The sequence below is a fragment of the Equus asinus genome, chromosome 5 (genome assembly GCF_041296235.1).
Source record: "Equus asinus isolate D_3611 breed Donkey chromosome 5, EquAss-T2T_v2, whole genome shotgun sequence".
Lineage (NCBI taxonomy): Eukaryota > Metazoa > Chordata > Mammalia > Perissodactyla > Equidae > Equus > Equus asinus.
In genome coordinates, this window is record NC_091794.1 from 62,709,743 (window position 1) to 62,732,567 (window position 22,825).

At 35.4% G+C, this 22,825-nt stretch overlaps 1 protein-coding gene across 6 annotated transcripts in view; it reads left to right on the forward strand.

Annotated features, from left to right (window-relative positions):
• LOC139045291 (protein phosphatase 1L-like) overlaps positions 1–22,825 on the forward strand; it is a 353,755-nt gene that overhangs the window by 109,261 nt on the left and 221,669 nt on the right. Inside the window, exon 2 of one of the 6 annotated variants that reach the window (XM_070509724.1) lies at positions 15,038–16,068. The exons of 3 other annotated variants lie outside the window; for them this stretch is intronic. In XM_070509724.1, the coding sequence (XP_070365825.1) occupies positions 15,038–15,142 (105 nt within the window). In that variant the 3' untranslated portion in view covers positions 15,143–16,068. 2 more of the 6 variants (XM_070509729.1, XM_070509726.1) reach the window with 2 other exon arrangements.

Below are 22,825 nucleotides of genomic sequence, written 5' to 3' on the forward strand. Positions count from 1 at the left end.
ACTAGATTATACAAGTTGAAAGTCGGCGAATTCAAGACCCAACTTTCAACAATGAATAGAACATCCAGACGGAAAAGAAGGACACGGTAGAAATAAATGCCATTAAATACTAAGAACATTTTATTGAAGAGCAGCAGAATACACCTTCTTCTCAAGAGCACACAGAGTATTTTCCAGAAGGGATCACGTTTGAGGTCACAAAACAAATCTTAACAAAATTAAGACGATTGAAATCATACCAAGCATCTGTCTTGAACACAATGGCGTGAGACTAGAAATCAATATCGGGAAGAAACCTGCATCATTCCTGAGAGATGGAAATTAAACAGCAGCCTCTTACACAGACATTAGGTCAAAGAGGAAATCAAGAGAGAAATTAAAAAATAGCTCAAGACAAACAAAAAGAATTAAAAACACACCAAAATTATGGGATGCAGCAAAAATAATACTGAGGGAAGTTTGCAGTGATCAACTTGTAATGTCTTAAAGAAGAAGGACCTCAAATTGACAACCTAAGTGACAACACACAGAACTAGGAAAAGGGAAAACTGAATCCAAAGCTAACAGAAGGATGGAAGTCACAAAGGTGAGAACAGAAGAAAGGAAATAGAGGAGAAAGACAAAAGATCAAAAGGATGAGTCAATTTTTTGAAAAAATAAAATTGACCAACCCTTAGAAGACAGAACGCCTGACAGAAAAAAAGAGAGAACAATCAAGTGAAGTAAATGGGAAGTGAAAGAGGAGGCCTCACAATCGATGCTTCAGCAATAAGATCATAGAGACCCTCCATCCTCTTGCTCACTAACACACTGGGTGACCCAGCAGACTGAGTAAGTTCCTAGCAACAACCTACCCAGTCTCACTCAGGAGGAAACAGACAACTGAACAGACCAGTGACAGATACGGAGGCTAAGTCAGTGATCACAAATCTATCATTTAAAGAAAAAGACCTTTCTGATTTCCACTAGACACACTTAAAACCGGTTACACGCCAAGCCAATCTTTATTTGAGTTATTTACTTAATGCTGAAATACAGCTGATAAAAATATTCATAATGCTCTTTTATGTAGAGAGTTTGAAGGTAAAGTTTCTTGAGAAAACTACAGGTTTTTGTACTTGGTACACAGGGAATGAAATTCTAAAGCACGGAGAATGCGCATTTCTCCACATGGTTAGCGCCCCAGTTTTAGCGAATACCTCTGAGAGATGAGCAAATACAATAAAGTGTATGACTAAAGCATCACACGTCACTCAAGACTCATTCTATATAGCCACCCTATCTGCAAATATTTAGTATGTTATTTCTAATACTTCACAGTATCACTGCCATCGATGATAGTAATACTAAATTTCCCTTTGAAAGCATCCTAACTTTCCAATTTCTTTGACTTTCTAATACTAGAACACTTATACAGGTAAACTGAATATGTTAAAAATGAAATGGAAAACAAGGTAAAATTAAGCTAGCATAACAAAATTATTTGACGTACTTGAATATTTGAAGAAGATAAAGTTAGATAAAATTTATTTGAAAAAGTAAAATGTCAACAATTTTAAAATTAAATAAGGTGTTTGAAAAATGGTTATATGCATTTAAATATAATGTATTTAATATTTATAATTAATTTTATATTTGTATGATTTAGAGATGCTGCAAGTATACGTTTTTACCAAATGAAATGGGTGTATATTAAAATTAATTCCGCATCAAAGCCCAGATCAATGGCAAACGTTGCTAAAAAGAATAAGCTTCTGAGATTAAGAATTAAATCTAAAAGCAGAAAATTTTTATCAAATATAAATTACAATAGTTGTTTTTGTCAGATTTTTTAAAGGAAAATTATTTCTCAGCATTGCCGGATCTCATAGCACGCACAAGATGGCAACATTCTACATAATACCCACTTTCTCCAGAGGGGTGTGGAGAACCACATTAGATTTTGGTCAGCTCTGAAGTGGCTGCCACCAGGTTGTTTGTCCTAATTCTCTAATAGTAAATGAACTTGACAAAGATTTCTCTTTTTTTCCACACTTGGACTTGAAAGATTTCATTGTTTGTGGTCAAGTAGATTGATTCAAATAATCTCACAAAGTAAAAGGGTTCATAGCTCAGGGAAGATGCTTTCCGAACATTTCCTGAATTGAGTTTGGATCGTTATCCTCATTAGATCTTTTACTTCTAGTGTTTCTCATACGCCTGCTGCCTGATTAAAACTCATCCTTACAATATGAATCAAGAAATGTGGCCAAAGAAGGATGTGATTGGTTTTCAAAATAGACAGATAATCTCTGAATTTTTAACTACGAAGACATACCTTTTATTTTACACACATTGAATAATGCACCTTTCCTGATATAAAATGTTAAGGGCACTTTAGAGCAAGTAGCAGATTAGAATCCCCTTGACTGTCAGCGAGTGGTTCCAGCAACATATCGATTATGACTGGTTGTAAAATAAAATTTGTCCCTAGTTTGTGTTATTATTTACAAAGTACAGTATTTGTTTTTTCGTGTGTGAGTAGAGATTTAAACTTACTTTTTGGATATTGTTGAAATCCTCTCTCTCTTTTTCTCTGTATCTCTTTTATTCATTTTAAATCACTTGTAATTCACATATAGATTCCATGATACTTCATGCCTAGATAGTATATTTATGCTCTGAGTTTTTCCAACAATGACTTCATAAATATTTTTAGATATATGATACAGTTTAATTTCACTCGTTGAATTTGGTTGTTATATCTTCTTAGTCACTTTTTGACTCTCAACTTGCTTCAACTTTTTTATTTTGTGCCATCAATTTCTTATGAACGAATGACAGTTGTCTTATAGCTTGTCCTGCTTCTGGATTTACTTAATGATTTCTTCTTAATTCCATTTATTTCCTATAATTTAGAAACAAGGTTTAAGGAATTAATTATATTTAGATTAAATATTTTAGCAAATATACTTCATGATGTATCATATCAGAAACACCATAAGTAGCTGCTTTTTCATTTTCTTTCAACATCATGTACAAGTTTGTGACAAGGCAAAAATTTTTTTCAGCTTTATTGAGATACAATTGCTAAGGTACATCTTAAAAGGTCTCATCCCCAGAAAAAAAATTGTAGCTACATGAAAATGTGCTTTTACTATCATTTTTAAGTAGTGTCTTGTCTTTGAGGAAAGATAATGAAAATGGGCTTCTTTCTTCCCCACATTCAGTAATTCTGTAACATTAGGCTATGTGATAGTCACAAATAAAGGCTTAAAAATGTATTAAATTTTTGCAATTCCTACCTCACTCATGGACTTCATCATGCTTGTTTCATGAGCTTTAACATTTGTGTGACTCAAATATTTCACCAATATCTGAAAGTCAATATACAGCTATTAGCAATAATTTTATCAACAAGCTTTGCTCATGGTATTGGGGTTTTATTCTAATTTGAAATGAAGGTAACCTAAAAGATTTCACAGTTATTAGTCAAGAATATGCTCGATCAGCAATAGCAGTGTGAAAATCAATAAACAGAAACCTCACTGAAAATAGAGTTGAGAGGCCAGAAAGGAGAGCTCTCACATGTATTAACCACTGCAGAGCCCAACAGGAAGAAGACTTCCTCTTCCTGCCCAGTAATAGCCAAGGAGAGACTGTCACAACACAGCCAATGAAAAGCCGCCACGCTTTGATCTCCCAGTCTCCTCCAATGGGCTTTTTGCTTACAATAGCTCTCCCAACTTTCTTTGCCCCTCTATAACAGGGTTTCTCCTCCCCTTGTTGCTCAGGACTTGCATGTGGCTTGCCATAGTTGCAGACTCCAAATTGCAGTTCTTTGCTGATCCCAGGTGAAGCCATTTTGGCTGGAGAAATAATTGGCTGTCTGTTTCCTTAAGGTCAAGACCAGAAACAATGTTGAAGTCACCATGTAATAGAGCCTTCTAAATACTGACACTGAAATCAAATTGTAAATTAAAGCTCTTGTTTAGTTTATCCCTAACATGTGAATGCGTATACAAATGCAAAAATGAGCAGTTTCTTATAGAAAAATGAAATCTAAAATAAAAGTCTCTCTATATCTTGAATCTAACTTACAATTCCCACTGTGTCATTCTATATCGGTCAAATGTTGCCAAAATAATATTGTGAAACAAACTACCCCAAAATTCTGGATCCTGAAATGGGAATCATTCATTTTCATCTGTGCGTTTGTACGTAAGTTTATTTAGGGTGGGCTCATCTGGGCTTAGCTCCAAGCTGGAGATTGCCAGTTTCTTTCATCTGTCTCCCATACTCTATGTATCAGCAGGCTAGCAGAGGCATCTTCTTCTTCTTCTTCTTCTTTTATTTTTTGAGGAAGATTAGCCCTGAGCTAACATCTACCGCCAAACCTCCTCTTTTTGCTAGGAAGATTGGCCCTGAACTAACACCTTTGCCCATCTTCCTCTACTTTATATGTGGGATGCCTGCCACAGCATGATTTGAGAAGTGTGTGTAGGTCCACACCCAGGATCGGAACAGGCAAACCGTGGGCCTCTGAAGTGGAGCACGCGAAGTTAACTGCTATGCCACTGGATGGGCCCCAGAGACATCTTCTTACTGTGGCAATACAAGAACCACATGAAGGGAAGTCCAACTGTGCAAGTCCATTTTAAGCCTCAATTTGCACAATGTCTGCTAGCATCCTTTGAATCAGGGAACCACATGCCCCAGTCCAAAGACAAAGGTTAGAGAAATAACCTCTGCCTCTAAAGGGAGAAAATGCAGGGTTATGTGACCAACTGCCTGGATACAGAAAGGAAAGAAGCATTTGTTCCAATTACTCAATTTAGTACACTTCCGATGTATTGTCCACTCTGGACTCATCAAATGTAAGAAGTATTTCCTGAACTTTCTATAAGCTTTCATGCTTTGGGCATTTAATTTCACTTGCCAATGACTTTTCCTAAATTTGTACTCTTTCCCTCTGTGTCTCCCTCTGTATCTGTCTCTCCTTCTTTCTTAGCCTATGAAAACAACATGAAGTGTATATTCTCAGTGAGTTATTTTTCAAAACATCTGAATTTTTTTGTCTGTGACAGAGAGCAAAGAGAACAGAAAAAAATGTGAAAGTCGGTGAGATATTTCGGGGGAAACCTAAACTAACGAGGAGGAAGAGTACACAAAACAACCTTGGTTACCTGTCCCCCTTAGCGAACAAGTGTGAGGAATGTGCCCGTGCAGGGTTTCCTATTGACCGGGTCCCGGCTTCCTTTGCACATGTAGCGCTGTACAGATATCTGCGCTCATGCTCTCCATCAATAGTGTGCACTGTATTGCACTGTAATTACAATGCAATCCACTGCCGGGAACTGCTGAGAGGCTAATTAAGTAATTTCTACAAATTACTTTTAGATGCTTCAAGGAAAGTAGTTTATGGATGTCAATTATAGTTCTGAAGTATTTGCTGCTAGTTATTGTCTGAAAAAGATGACTACTCCCATCTTTGTTTAATGTGTTGAAATTGTCCTTAGTTATATAACATGTTGACAATTTTCCCTATTTTCCTTCCTAGAGAAGTAAATAAAGTTTTGTTCAAATTAACTGTGAACATAGAATTTTTCAAACAAATAAATGGAAAATTACCTTAATAGAAATTAATAAAAATAATTAAATAGAAAACAAATCACATGTGATTCTATAGCATCAGAATAATTGTAAAATATCAAAATACTTTATTGAGATGTTAAGGAAACTTCGAGCAGAACTTTGTGTGTCATTAATCATGAAAGGCTCTATTCTTCAAAAGTCGAAGTAATTTTTATTATAATCTTGCTAAGAGAATTCTTTCTGTAAAAACATTTCAACGATGCAATAAATAGACAAAGAATAAATCTATAGAGCTATGCACTGCTAGATACGTGGATAATCCACAACTTCCTGGATGTGGGAGTAGTTCTACAACTTCATCATTCAGCATTAAAAAAGGAGTATTTTTTAAATATATTTTACAAAACAAAGATACGTGTATGCATCATTTAAAGCGATTAGAAATCTACCAATCTTTTTATTATAGTGGGGGATTCTGTAAACATTTCATAATACTGTAATGAAACGGAAAATGAAAATGACTATGAAAAGTAAGCCAGACGAATTATCACAAAAGGAGGAAAGTCCGCACTATTTCTAAAATAACATTACCCCTTTTCATTTAGAAAATAGTAGGGAATGTCTTCATTAAAACAATTAGTAACTTTGAATTTGGGCACGTTTAAAGAAAATTTCCAAGTATTTCAATATTAAGGAATATAATGTATGCAGAATATTCATGTGTGAATTGTGAACAGAAAAAAATCAGCATATAGAAAAAGGACATTTTGTCCTAGACTTATAGTCTCTTTTATTATATGATATTTATATATTTCTGCTTGTATTTTTCTATTGACACTTCTGCCTAGACTTATCTAGACTTACTTTTAACAGTTTCAAGCTGAATATACCTACACTTATAAGTATGATAAAAATGATGTGATAATGTTTCTCATACACTTTAATGCAAAAAGCTTAATTATATTTCACATTATATCTTAAATATATTGACAGGCCAAAAATACAAAAAAAAATGTGTTTTCATGACATATTTTGCATCTCATATCTTAAAACATTTTAACTTACATGGGTGAATATGAATAAACATCAATTGAAATATTAATTTTATGTACCAAATTCAACTAATTATCACTCTCAGAAGAAGGCGATCTTTCTTTTGCTTTCTTTTTATTGAGGAAGATTCACTCTGAGTTGACATCTGTGCCAGTCTTCCTGTATTTTGTGTGTGGGTTGCTGCCACAGCATGGCTGCTGATGAGTGGTGTAGGTCTGTGCCCGGGAATAGAACCCAGGCCACTGAAGCGGAGTGTGCCAAACTCAACCTCCAGGCGGTGGGGCCAGCCCCTAACACTTTTTTAAGATTGTAAAAATTGTAAGGGAAAACAAACTTTAGAATACACATACACACACACACACGTATTCACAAAATAGTTCATTTAATAAACATTTACTAATTATTAATTAATAAATGAATGGAATAGTTAACAGATTAAAAATTCTCAGAGTTCTCGAATTATAGCCATTTAAATCAGCATAGCCATAGATGTATTTGGAAAAATTAGCTATACCGTTTTTATGATTATACAAATTTAATTAGCACAACTTGCTCATTAAAAAGGTTATCCATAGCATCAGACTGCAGATGCCCCTAAATTGCTATTGTTATTGACAAATGAAATTAATAAAATAATATAGGGCAAATAAGAAACCTAGATGTTGTTTCTCTCACTGAATTTAATAGACACTGGCAAGTGACCCTAACCTCCTGGCAAATCCCTTACCCTCTCTGCACCTCAGATCCCGCCACTGTAAAATGAGTGGCTGCGCTGAATGAACACCACATTCACTTCGTTCTCTGAGATTTCCTGCACCTCTGAAAAAGACTTCTGAATAGTAGGATGTAAAAACTCTGATGACCTGCTAAACCTTACATTTCTATTTTGTAATATGTTCATTTCCTAAAAATTTGAAACTTTATTTGTACATTTCCATTATGTTTATTTATGGACTTTTCACTAACGGAATTTTGAGCATATATATCTTCCTAGAGCTTAAAACATTTCTCTCAACTTCACCTTCATCTGACTCACTTTTGCAAATAATTAAATGTCTCAAGGTGTCAAAACTAATTTGTTCACAGTAAGATGTAGCTTGGTTGTTCAGGGTTCTGAAAAGGGAAAGGCTAAAAGGGTTGGCAAATGGATTGCACTGTGAAAAAGGAAGAAACTATGCCCTTAAATTGTATATCTTTAAAACTTTCTTGAAAAAAATAGATCACCTCGTTTGTACTTTCCTATGCTGTGTTATAGCTATGAGAATACACAAGTTGTAAGAGCGCTATCCTAGGAAAATAACATGTACTCTTTTTACGTTTTCTGTTACAGTTTTGTTCCTTTAGCTTATAGTTGATTAAAAACAAAGTAAGAGAGAATATTTTAACTAAGAATTTGCCCCATTAAATTTCTTAGTCTTGGAATTACACAATTGTCATTATATTAAATGCTGAGAAGTAAATAATATATAGTCTATGCAAAAACAAAAGCAAACAACACTTATAGACATACCTGAATGTGGATATAGGTCCCTAACCATTAAAAAAAAATCACTGGCTTTGGCTTACAAGAGGTGAAGTAAGTAAATCTTGAAAATTGGAAACTAATTCCACTTTACTTTTCTGAAGTTTTCATATCTTAAATCCATGTTTCTAAAATCTATTTCACATGTATTAATTGACTGAAGTTCAGTGTTTATTCTATTTCTTAACTATACCTAATATCACTTTCTTATTTTATTTATATACTAAAATAGTACATTTTTGCTTCAGATTATTGAATGAATTGGACTTTATTAAACCAATTTAATTCTGATGTTTCCTTCTAATCATATTAATATGGACATCCTATTGCTTTTCACTAGTCAAAGTAGAATATCACTACTTTGATCCTTAGACTCAATACACCTATATACAATTAATCTTATGAAGACAGAATTTTTAAGGAGTACTATTTACTTTTTTTTTCTGCTTTATCTCTCCAAACCCCCCTGTACATAGTTGTATATCTTAGTTGTAGGTCCTTCTCGTTGTGGGATGTGGGACGCCGCCTCAAAGTGGCCTGACGAGTGGAGCCATGTCCGCACCCAGGATCCGAACCCTGGGCCGCTGCAGCGGAGCGCACAAACTTAACCACTCGGCGACGGAGCCGGCCCAGTATGATTTACTTTTGACCGATCTGAGCGTAGAAGTTTGGTACATTAGAGTCAGAGCTTTCTATCCCTTTCAAGTTTCAAAACATAGGATCCCAACACTCAGAGCTACATTAATATTACAAATAGATTGATGATAATAAATTAAGCTACACAATGAGAAGTAGGATTCTAAATATGTCTACTTATTGAGTATTTTAAACAAGCCAGGCACTGTGTTAATTATGTTATAGATATAATTTTTAATTCTCACAAGCCTTCAAGTTAGGTATTTTTCTCCTCTTCATTTTTCAGTGAAAGTAATTAACTCACCCAAAATCACACAACTGAAGGTTGACCCAGTATTAGAAGTCATGATTTCTCCAACTCCAAGGCATTTTTTGACTTCTTGATTCTACACACTAATACGTGACAACTATAAATAAAAGAATCGTGCCTCCTGCTTTGCTCAAGTGAGCCCGTCTTTCCTCCTGTTGTCTTAGAAAAATAAATATAGAGCGTTCTTCATTATCGGGAAAATCCTGGCTTGGATGAAAAATTATATGGTGTCCCTAAATATAGAAATTATATAAGGGATTTTTACTTTAATATCTAATCAACAAGGCATTTGTGAAAATCATTAATTAGCTCAGTATAATCTGTATTCCAGTAAAGTCTAGCTCCTTTTCTGCAGTTCCTCAGCTGCTGTTTTCTCATTACGACTGTGCAAAGTGCCAGTCTGTTGTGTCAGGAAACTTATTACTGAAATTGTGATTGTTTATTACGTTGTTCAGTGCATAGTTCTTTAAGCGGCAAATTGTCCATTGATTTCTGAAGAAGGCTTTGCCAATTCCAGTCTGCCTGTTCTTGGAATTGAAGAGTCGGGGTAAAATTTAGTTCTGTTTAATCAAGCAACGAGTTCTATGGTTGAGCCTATATGGGTTTTTGTTTGTTTGGATTCTCTATGTAGATACACCTGGGTCAAAGTTCAACATGTTGGCAGGGTAGGAGGTGTATTTTAAATTTTTCCTGGCAATGTCAGTTGAAAAATGGATCTCTCCTCTAGTAGTGCCATAAGATCCTGAAAAACGCCACTAACCCTCACCTGGCCACAGCAGTTAGGGAGCAATTCTGATTAATGACGTGGTCACCTGCTTAGAGTAGGTTATTACACATAAACATCCGTTTCTCGAAGAAGCATCGTGGACCTCTGGCCTTCAATAAAATTTGTAACTCCACATTTCTTTTTAAACTACTTAAGATCTACAATTTCTCTAACTAATGGAAAAAGCAGAATGTAGAGTATGAAGAATAGGTTGTGAGTCATATAGATGCGATTGTTAATCCCTGTCCTGCCACTTATTAGGGTGTGACCTCAGATAAATCTCTTAAACACCTTCAGCCTCCAGGTTCTTATCATCATATAAAGATCTGAGTGCATAATACACTATGCTGTCCAAGGAAGAGGTGATTTATAGCTCAGACAAAGCGTTTATCTCAGGGCCTGGAGCCTAGTACTCGCTCAGTAAAATAGAGCTACTATGGTATGATTGTTACATTGCACACTCAGTTTTAAACATCAAGTTTGCAACTACCCAGAGACACAAAATTGTGAAAATCACAACGTAACTTCCACTGTCTAGATAGATGGACTGTAATGCAGAGTGAAAATACAAACTCAACTATTTTAATTGTAGATGTGAGAACATTTTATAACATTTGAATTCATCCTTAGTATTTATTATCTTCTACTGGTTTCCATACAAAACTATTTTCCTCATTTTCTTAAAAATAGACTCAAATAAATTTTAGGTAAATTAATGCCTTAAACAAAAATCAAGGTATCTGCCTTCTAGTTCCTAGACTGACAATGTGTTCTTTGGGGAAAAAATATCGAATTGATAATTCTTATTCATAAGGAGGAAATGTGTAAAATAATCTGTCCACAACGATAAAGATAAGATTTCTGTTAACTCTTGGAGGAGATGGATTCGTGGCTGCTGAGTTTAATACCTTATGGGGAAAATAGCTGTTAATATTCAGCAACTCTTAGGAATATGCGTTTCTTCCCTAAAATGAAATAAATATGATGGAATATTTACAACAGATAAAAATCAATAACATTTCACCCATGTTATTTCAGAACTAATATGACTCTATGGAAGATCTTCATTCCATAATTTCTTATGTTATAGAAACTTTTTAAAGACTCCTTCACTATATTTTTTTCTCAGTGGTATATTATTTCATGGTGAATACCATTCTAATAATAGTAGTTAAAATTTATGATCCCCATATCAATAATATGATTATGTTTCCAAAGACACAGAGTTTCTTACATGTTTGACAAATAAGTTTTAAAATTTTACTTAATAATTTTGATCTGAGTAAATCATTTTGAAACTTAATACTCATTTTGTAATCTTCACCGTGTCCATGGTGACTTCACAGCAGGCCAAGCCCTTTTTCTAAATGCAGTTAAGCTTGTATCCTTAGCAGATCAAGTACAAATACTTCCACTCTGTTCTCTTAACTTTTAACCCACTATTTTTCAACTCCAACTTAAAATTCTCATTTTTCTCTCCCATTTTTTCCAGATAAAAGTGGCCTTCTATATCTAATAGAACAAAGGTTTATCTCAGTTCAGGGAAAATAGTTATTCTAATTGCAAGTGCCATAGAATATGTTTTCTGTAAAAGATGAGATTTGGCTAAATACACTCACAAATTAGTTCATCATCCTTTTTTGATCTCTCTAATTTATACCAGGTAGTTCAGCTTCTGATTGCTTGCTAATATTCAGGGACACTGAGCATTAATAAGAAACCATATCCTTTAATTTGCATGAAAACATAGATCCCTATAGAAAGAACAGGAACCTGATTTACATTGCTATTCAGGAAGCTTTGGAAATTATCACGTGTGAAGATGTGTTGAAGAGTTAGGCGTGCACTAAAAGAAACACCTAAACATTACTGTGGGACTTTGCCTTTCCAGCCTCAAACCTTGAACTCCATATCATTGGTTGTGTTCTCTGATGAAGCAAGAATGTGTTTGAAATCAAGAACCACTTTCCTGAGGGCAGCAGAGCTACTTCAGGACCCATGACCACCTGTGCCAGTAGATTATTAGAAGAGGAAGAAATTCAGATAGACAAAGAGAAATATCAGACAGCATTGGTTAAGAGACAATTAGCAGCAGCATCAGCAGCAATCCATGAAGAGAAAAATAATAATAATGTAAAACAGTAGTATGAGTCCCCTCCACGTTCCTCCATAAAGATCCTTGTTTTCTGAGAGTAATAGAAACGATACTACGGTGGAAGATATTGGATTTGCATGGTAAAGAAACAAGACTTCTTTTTTGGGAAAATGTCTGTGTGTAGCCTCTGCCCATTTTTTGATCAGTTTGTTTCTTTTTTTGTCATTGAGTGGTATGAGTTCTTTGTATATTTTGGAAATCAACCCCTTGATTTGCAAATATATTCTCCTGGTTGGTGGGCTGTCTTTTCATTTTGTTCATGGTTTCTTTTGCTTGCAGAAGGTTTTTAGTCTGACATAGTCCCATTTGTTTATTTTCTCTTTTATTTCCCAGGCCTGAGTAGACACGGTATTCAAAAAGATGCTGCTAAGACTGATGTCAAACAGTGTACTGCCTATATTTTCTTCTAGGAGTTTTATGGTTTCAGATCTTACATTGAAGTCTTTAATCCATTTTGAGTTAATTTTTGTGTATGGTGTAAGATAATGGTCTACTTTCATTCTTTTGCATGTGACTGTCCAGTTTTCCCAACACCGTTTATTGAAGAGACTTTCCTTTCTCTATTGTATGTTCTCAGCTCCTTTGTCAAAGATTAGCTGCCCATAGATGTGTGGTTTTATTTCTGGGCTTTCAAATCTATTCTATTGATCTATGTGTCTGTTTTTGTGCCAGTACCATGCTGTTTTGATTACTATAGCTTTGCAGTATGCTTTGAAGTCAGGGATTGTGATGCCTCCACTTTGGTTCCTTTTTCTCAGTATTGCTTTGGCTATTTGGGGTCTTTTATTGTTCCATATACGTTTTAGGATTCTTTGTTCTATTTCTGTGAAGAATGTCATTGGGATTCTGACTGTGATTGCATTGAATCTGTAGATTGCTTTCACTAATATGGACTTTTTTTTTGGAGTAAGATTAGCTTTGAGCTAATGTCTGCTGCCAATCCTCCTCTTTTTGCTGAGGAAGACCAGCCCTGAGCTAAGATCCGTGCCCACCTTCCTCGACTTTATATGTGAGATGCCTAACACAGTATGGCCAAGCAGTGCCATGTCCATACCCGGGATCCCAACCGGCAAACCCTGGGCCGCCAAAGCAGAACATGTGCACTTAACCACTGCACCCCCTGGCCAGCCCCTGAGCATTGAAACTATGTGTATTCTTCCAATCCATAACATTGAATATCTTTCCATTTCTTTATTTCTGCTCCAAAGGATATGAACAGACATTTTTCCAAAGAAGATATCCAGATGGCCAACAGACACATGAAAAAATGTTGAACATCACTAATTATTGGGGAAATGAAAATCAAAACTATGAGATATCACCTTATGCTGATCAGAACGGCTATAATTACCAAAACAAAATGTAAAAAATCTTGGAGAGGATGTGGAGCAAAAGGAATACTCATATACTCCTGGTTGGAATGCAAACTGGTGTACCCACTATGGAAAACAATATGAAGAATTCTCAAAAAGTTAAAAATAGAATACCAAACAACCTACCTATCCCGCTACAGGATGTTTATCCAAAGAACTTGAAGTCAACAATTCAAAGAGGTTTATAAATCCCTATGTTCACTGCAGCATTATTCACAATAGCCAAGACATGGAAGCAAGTCACACAGAGAAACACCAATACTGCATGATTTCCCTCGCATGTGGAAGACAAACAAACATATGGAGAAGGAGAACACATCAGTGGTTACCAGAGGAGAAGGGTTGGAGGGCTGGAAAAAACGGGTAAACAGGCACATATGTATAGTGACAGATAAAAACTAGACTATTAGTGGTGAGCATGATGCAGTCTATACAGAAACTGATAAGCAATAATGTACCATGAAATTACACAATGTTATAACCCCCACTATGACCTCAATAAAATAATTGAAAAGAAACAAAAGAGTGCTGATGTTCAGAGAAGTGTCTTTATGTGTATCTACTCACCAGCAAGTGAAGTATTCCTTCACTTCCAAGTTTTAATGCTAACTTAATTTAAAGTACTAACAATTTCTATTAGCAAACAAAGGGTTCTTCCATTTATTAAATTCTGAATATGTGCTATGAATTCTTTGGTGAATTTATGGCTAAATTTTTATTTTTATCGTTATACCAATCTAAAGGCAATTAAAATTGCTATCGCTCCCTCAGAGGAGGAACTAACTCTTTTCTCGTGTCACACAATCCTTGAGATGTAGAGCCAGGATTAATTGTTGTGGATGAGATACTAAAGCACAGGTTTCCACGATCCCATGGAAGAAATATTCCCATGATATTCCTTTTGTTGTTAAAAAAAACGATATCAAATGTAAAAATGTAAATAGGCTTACATAATTTAAATATCATATTAAAATGTACAATTTGTCTCTAAATAGAAAATATTTTTCTGGGGCACTTTAAACCATAAAAGGAGAACAGGAGGAAATAAAGGCAATGGTGAAAGATAGCTCCCACTGGCTTTTAACATTCATTTTTATTAATTTAATCCTGAATGTGTACATAGGGTATTCTAGATAAGAGACAGATTTCTCATGAAATGCCTCCCAGTAAGTAATATGTCTGTTGGTGCCCGTTGCCCTAGTCCTTACCCCTAGAGCAACCTGATGAGAGCCAGGTCAGTTGTCCTAATGAGTAGCTGGACACTTCATAGGCAAGATATGGGGGAAAATGACACACTTCTGCTTATAAAGGGGAAGGGGGCAGTTGTTCCCTCCTGAAATATAATGGGCCTGAATCCTAACTGAACCCTTTGGCATGTAAATAATCTCTCCGGGAGTCAGACAGCCTCATGGTTTTGGCTTTTACCAACTAGAGGTGTCTCCAACCCTTGCGTCTTATTTCTCCTTGAAATGACAGTGCCTAGGGAGATGTCTTAGTGGTCCACCCTGACTAACTTAGGTGCCCATCTTAGGGTGTAACCATTTGGCTTTGGGAGATAGAACTTTTAAACAAATGGATATGGATTTAATCCTTATAGTACATGGATGTTTCTTAGAGAAGTGAAAGCAAATGTTCTCCCATTTTACAGCACGTGTTTCTGTGGCTCAGGAGACCAGGCCTTTTACAGCAGCACAGAGAATTTGCCAGCAGCAGCAGAACTGTTTTTGGAAATGAGCAAGTGGCAAAGTGTTGAGAAGGGAAAAGATCTTTTGAAGACCTGTGGTAAAGCATTGTTGGCTATATGATTTGGGGAAACTTTATAACTGGCACGACATTCTCCTCTACTCTTAACAATTGTTGGAAAATTTTCTCTTGTAAACTAAGCAAGATCAGGCTTAGGTTAATTTACTCAGGTGGAGAAGCATGCTTTCTCTTGTTCACTGTACGATGTGTGAGAAAGTAGAGCGGCCCTCTCCTCTTTTCCCCTTAGTGGGCCAATGAAAATGCCCCAGTGCATCCCCAGTTTACGAGTACTCAAGGCTACTAATTCTCAGTCTGCCAAACATTCATCACATATCTAAAATGCATTAAGTGTGTGAGGTTCCAATTTTTGAAGGTATCTGAATAATTAAAGTTTCATTATTCCAAAGATCATATAGTGAAATGTGTTGATAGGTTAACAGATTACTTAGGAATAAAGTGCCAAAGGCACTGTCACGATGTTCTCTTCTGCAGGCCATGCCCACAGCCAGCTCTGTGCCACAACACCGTCTAAATCGCTATACTGGGATGGGTTTAGGTACCTACCACATCATAGGTCAAGAGTGCTAACCACTGACTCGTGGATCTGAAGCTTCTTATTACAAAGCTAATGCATTGTACAGATTGCATCATGCCGCATGGGTCTAAGAAAAAGCACAGTGTGTATTGTTTTGCTCAAGATTTTGTGGAAAATCGTAATGCTGGAGTTTGTCCAAACTTTAATTCTTTGTGAATCTTCTTTCCATAAAATTGTCCACTTTGTAAAATGAATCTAGAATCTGAAATACAGGGCCTTAATATCATTGTCTTTGAACTTCCTTTTCTCAGCATTATCCTTGGAATTAGAGAAAAAAATGATTATTTTATTGACAACCTCTAATAAAGCTCCTTTTATTGCCCCTTTTTTTCTGCGCAAAATACTGCCTGCATTTTATCTGCCCCAGCACTATAAAGTATTCTGCAGGATCATTTCTCATTCTTCACAAACCGGCAGCATGCCCCAAATCAACAGTGACTGGAGTTGCTTGTCTCTAGGTCAGTTTGCTCAAACAGTTAGAACTTGTTTGTCATAAATCAGTTGAGTCCACACGCAGAGATTGATATTAATGCTTTGTTAAGAGATTTTCAGTATGGTTATTTTATACATTGCTGGTTTTGTTTGCAAAATTTAAACAGTGAAAATTGCTCCTCAAGACTCAGAAGCAGGCAACACCACAAAGTTTACTGTGCTAAGTGGAAGTAATTGCACTCAAATTGACCCAACCTGGAATAAGAAAACATTTAGTTACAGTAACGTTCCTTTCCCTTCTCCACCCACATGATGATCAAGGCCTTGATGCTTACCACATCAAAAATATTAAGGAAAGGCCTGTGATCTTTTCTATTGGCGTCATCCATTTTCCTTGTGCCAAGCTCAGAGCTTAGTCATGCAGATATTTGTCATATCTTCCAAGGTCAACTCACATTGTGTTCTGTCTCCAGGTCTCATGCAGCCTGTAAGAGATTTTCCATTTCTCATGGTCCTTGTTTGAACTTCTCAGTGACATTCCACACTGGCATCTCTACATTGGTTTGTTCCGAGGGCTTACATATTCATTTTGTAGAGAAGTGTCCCCTCTACTTGAGCACAATATTAAGAAAATATTGTGAAAGTTTCTCACAATATTTTCTTAATATTTCAACAGGCGTAATGGTAAAAATACAACATTCAAAATGGTTGAAATCCAGATACAGTAGTGTTTACAATGTAAAATAAAGCCATATATGATAATATTGGAGAAGACAAATGTCATAAAATCAATGGTCTGACATTCCTGGTTAAAATACTTTAAAAAGGGGGGGAAATTATACAAAAGGTAAACAAATAAAAGAAACTAATAAAGAACAGGAATCAATGGAATAGAAAATAGAAAATCAATGAAGAAAATTAATAAAATGAAAAACTGTTTATTTAAAAATATCAATAAGAGGGATGAACTTCTAATTAGGCTAATACAAATATGAGCAAAGGCAAAAATTAATAGTATGGAGAATGGAGGAGGGAACTTCCATAGTTATTAAGACATTAAAAAGATAATAAAGAGATGGTATTAAATTTTATGCCAGAAAATTTGACTACTTGGATGAAATATGCAAACTATTTGAAAGATACAAATGACCCATGAAGAAATAGAAAATCTGAATATCTCTATATGCATGAAAAATAATAAAAAATTTTTTGTTGAGTAAGCAACTTCCCACAAAGAAACTTCTAACGTCTGAAGAAAGACAAATATAATTCTTAAACAGACTCAGAAAATAAACTTGCCTTGTTAGAAACGTTAAGAAGTTCTTCAGAAAGAAGGAAAATGCTGTGAGTCAGAAAATGGGTCTTTCAATAGACGAACGGATGGAAAAACTGTGGTACATGCACACACTGGGATATTTTCATAGAAAAAAATAAATGAGCTATCAAGCCACAAAAAACACCATGGAGGAACTTTAAATTTATATTTCGCAGGGTAAGAAGTCGGACTGAAAAGTCTACATATTATATCACTCCACTTAAATGGCATTTTGGAAAAGGCAAAACTACAGAGACATTAAAAAGATCCGTGGTTGCCAGTGGTTTTGGGGAGAGGGGAGGAGAGATGAATATGTGGAAAACAAGGACTTTTAGGGCAGAAAAATTACTCTGCACACTATTGTAATCGTGGATACACAATATTATGCATTTGTCAAAATCCATACAACCGTACAGCACAAAGCATGAATCCTAACAAAATTAATTTTAGTTACTGATAAAGTGTCAATATTGGTTGTTCTTCACTTGTAACAAATGCACCATACTGAAAGAAAATGTTAATCACACGGGAAACTGTGAGTTTGGGAAGGAAGTACACGGGGACTCTCTGTACCATCCACTCTCATTTTAAATCTTTACAAAAGTAACTGACCAAGTTAATATGGAGGAAAAGAACTACCTTGACCTCCTTTACGCAATATCAGGTCAAATCAGTCGTTGATAAACTTTGTTTTAGCCTGGTTAAAACAGAGTAGTACGGCTTGAAAAAATTGGGTGTTATTCCAGGAACGCAAGGTTTGTTTAATATATGAAAATTAATGCACTTCACTATATTAAAATAATATATAAGAAAAGACATGATCATTTTAATAGAGGCAAAGAAATCATGTGAAAAAACTTTTAAAAATTCATGGAAAACCTCTCAGCAAACTAAGAAGAGAAAGACAAATGCTCAGTGGTGAAAAAATAAAAATAATGATTTCTACCTAAAATCTTAAACAATGCAAGTATATACTTGTCACCATTCCTTTTCAACTTTGACCAGATATCAGTGTAAAAAGATGAGAAAGAAGAAATGGAACATAAAATTCGAAAGGAACAAGTAGAACTCTATTTTCTAGAGATGATGTGATCATCTATGTAGATAATCCAAAGGAATCCAAAAAAAATGAATACTAGAAACAATAAGTAATTTTATTAAGTAGCAAGACACAAAGTTAATACACAAAAGTCAAATTTACTGCTATACCTCTCAATGGGCAGGTAGAAAATAAAATAAAAAGTAACATCATTTACAAAAGCATAAAATTAAAATTCTAGGAGTAATTTAGTTGGCAATTTATAAGATGTGTCCACTGGAAGTTAAAAGGAAAAGACTCAGAGAAATTAAAGATAGAGTAAAGAGATAAATATACAATTCTATCAACTGGAATACTTGACATAAAGATGGCAATTCTTCCCTGAGTTCATCTATAGATTAAATGTAAGCCTAATTGAATGGAAATTCTAGCAGGATTTTTAAAATATATAAGAAACTGAATCTAAAACATATTTGCTGAGTCAGAGGTCCTAGAATATACAAAATGATTCGATTAAAGGAAAATACTTGAGGACATATATTTCCTGTGTTTAATAGTTACTATTAAGCTATATGGAACAAAACAGTGTGCTGCTGGCATATGGATTCGTAGATAAAGGAGTTGAACAAGCTAGAAAGTCTGGAAATACATCCCCTCTTACGTGATAAATTGGCATTCTACAAAGATACTAAGATTTGTATGATAAAATGAAAATGACTGTTAATATCAAATATCTGGCAGTTTTTATAATGTTAAACAAACACCAGATGACCCCACAATCCCACTCTAGGTATTTAACCTAGTGAAATGAAAACCTACGTCCACACAAAATCTGTTCGCAAATGTTTATACCAGTGTTTTCTCACAGTTGCCCCAAACTGGAAACAACCCAAATGTCCTTCAACCAGTAAGTAGATAAAGAAACGATGGTGCAGTCGTACCATTGGATACCATGCAACATTAAGAAGGAACCAACTGTTAATGCTCACAAATACTTGGATGAATCTCAAAGGTAATAAGCAAAGTGAAAGAAGCCAGACTCAGAAAGCTGCACACCATGTGAATCCGTTTATGTGGAAACAGAGAAGGCAAAACTACAGGATGGAGAAGAGACCAGTAACTTCAGGGTTAGAGATGGGGAAGGCATTTGACTATAAAGAGCAGCTCAATGACATTCTGGAAGACGACAAACTGTTCTGTATCTTGAGTGTGGTGGTAGTTTACACAATCATATGCATTTGTCAATTCTCACAGGGCTGTGCCTCTCAAGAGAGTGAATTTCACTTTAGGTAAATTACAGATAATTTTTTACAAGCAAAGAATAATGCACATTTCTGCCTATTTTCTTTCTTGGTGTGTCTTCTTTGCACCTTCCTCCCCAGTTTCTGTTGTCAAGAGAAGGCAAAGGTAATATATACGATTGTAACCTGTGGTGTCTTGCCATGAGAAAACATGTCATATACAAACTGGAACTAGGGAGCATTAAGGTTCTTTCCAAAATGATGGGCAGGGTTTAGGTCAAACAAGATTTAGCAATGAAGAGATCCATTACTGCCTCTAGGCCTGAAAGAACAAAGGAGGGAGCAGTCTCCGGACTTGGAGAGAAAGTCATCTGGTGAGGGCTGCCTGGGGCCCTCAGTCCAGGGAAGCACCCTACCTGCAGTGCCCAGCCCAGGGACCAGAGGGAAGAAATATCCTGAGGGCCCTCTTCTTCCTGCAGGTGGCTGACACTTGCAAAACAACCAGAAACTGTGAAGCAAGAGTTCCCACCAGTGCGGTCCAAGCAGGTCAGCCTCACTGGGCACAGAGCCAGGCAGAAAATGGGGACATATATCTGGATGGGCAAATGGAGGCCATCCAGCAAAACCATAGCATTTCCAATAAGGAACTGAAGGAATAGAATCCATATTATTAAAAAAAAAAAAAAAAGCGGAAACACCTAATGTTAGTTATCCCATCTTTTGTAGCTCCTAAGAAGCTCCTGTTATTTCAGGATTACATATTCACACTAGCCTTTGTATTACTAGGAAATCGTGTGTAACGATGCATACTACAACATTATTTTTCAAATAAAAGTGAAATTTTGTAAATATATACTAAAATGATCAAATATAGATAAATTATCTAACTTTTTTTTTGCTGAAAGCTATTCAAGGAAATTCCTTGTACTTTTTACAAAACAGACTATTCTTTTAGATTTTTTTTCAGACATAAATTTGCATCTAACAATAGATATTGGGTTTCGCATTGTCTTTTCTCCTTTTAGTCTGTCACTTTTTATCCTATATCCAGAAACTCTGCACATCTCATCAAATCCCATAGCTTCAACCGTAATCTGTGAGTGTGTAACGGACACACCTTCCCCACTCGCCTTCACCTCCTTGCATTCTCCAGTCATAATGTCCTTCATTGGATGACATTTCCACCTAATGTACTGAAGTCACATTCTCATCAAAACAGTTCAATACAAAGCTCATCACACCCTCTTCTCCATGAAGAGACATTCTTTTTCCTTCATCCCATGAAGAGACAACCTTCTTTCTAGCTTCTCTTTTCACTAATATTCCATAAATAGGGCATGGGGTATTTATCTATGGTACCTTTTCAGAAAGATTGTTGTGAAGAATAAAAAGATAAAGAATGTGAAATATTCTGCTAAAACGTTAAATAAAAATGTTTTGAGATTTTATATTCCATATTTTCAATGTATAATAAAGATTGGCGTGGATTAGGAAAACTAGATTTATTTTTCAGACACACTCAGTGTCTTCAGTGATCTATTTTTATGTTATTCATGTTTAAGACGTTTCAGAATTTAAATTTCCAACATTTGGCGTTTACTTGAAAACATATGTACTTTCTATAGTAATTTGATCACCAATAGGTTGGGTACCTTTTTATACATATGTCACATTTCTAAAATTTATTTGGCCACTTCCTATGTTAGAGGCTTGCTAAATTTATCTCAACATTTTTAATAAGCACATGCTTATTTGCAGAATATCAGCATCCATATAAATTGCTTACAAAATATGGCTCTGTAAGTATTTTATATTAAAACATAAATATAGGTGATACCTTTGTTAATGATTAAAATAATATCCAGTGATATTATAAATTTAATATTTTCACATTTAATTGATTTTTTTTACATTTTAAGATTACGTGCTGTAAAAATGTCACATTCTATTTATTCAAGTGACTTTTGATTTCTCCATCTTGATTCAATGACAGATGCTGTCAATGTTTTCTACATTTGGTCACTAAAAAATATGTTTTGTTTGAATTACCAATGCTTCTACTTTTAACGTGACTATCCTAATTTAACAGCTAGCCGAATAGTTTCCACATTTTCAATTTATTGTGCCCAGTGCACTAGATTCATTTATGAATACCTTTGTTAATGTCAGCTCCAGCTGAAAATTCTCAGAGGCTCAGTATAGTTTTAAGATTAAAATTGAAGCTCCTTCCATTAGTTCTTTTTTTATGGCTGAAAATATCTTCTTTTTTTTCATTTTCCATTCTTTTAATTTCAACTTGTATCTTTTTTAATTGTGGTAACACTGTTTTATAAAATTATATAAATTTCAGGTGTACATCACTGTCTTCTGATTTCTGTGTAGATCGCATCATGCTCATCACCCAAAGACTAATTACAATCCATCCCCACACACATGTGCAAATCACTACTTTCACCTCCTCCCTGTCCCCCTGCCCTCTGCTAACCACCAATCCAATCTCTGTCTCTATGCGTTTGTTGGTTTTTTATTTTGTTTTGTTTTCCCAGTAATCTTACTGAGATCACAATGGTTTATAACATTGTGTAATTTAGGGTGTACAATATTATTTATCAGTTTCTGAATACACTTCATCGTGCTCATTCTCAGCGGTCTAATTTTTATCCATCACCATACATATGTACCCCTCTGTCCCTTTCGCCCACCCAGCAACCTCCTTCCCCTCTGGTAACCACTAATCTGTTCTCTTTATCCACGTGTTTGTTATCTTCCACATATGAGTCAAATTATTCAGTATTTGTCTTTCTCTGTCTGGCTTATTCCACTTAACATCATACCCTCCTCAAGGTCCATCCCTGTTGTTGGAAATGGGACAATTTTGCCTTTTTTATGGCTGCATAGTATACTATTGTGTGTATATATATACCACATCCTCTTCATCCATTCATCTGTAGAAGGGCACTTGGGTTGCTTCCACATCTTGGCTACTGTTAACAAACTTGCAATGAACATAGGGGTTCATAAATCTCTTTGGATCATTGACTTCAGATTCTTTGGATAAATACCCAGTAGTG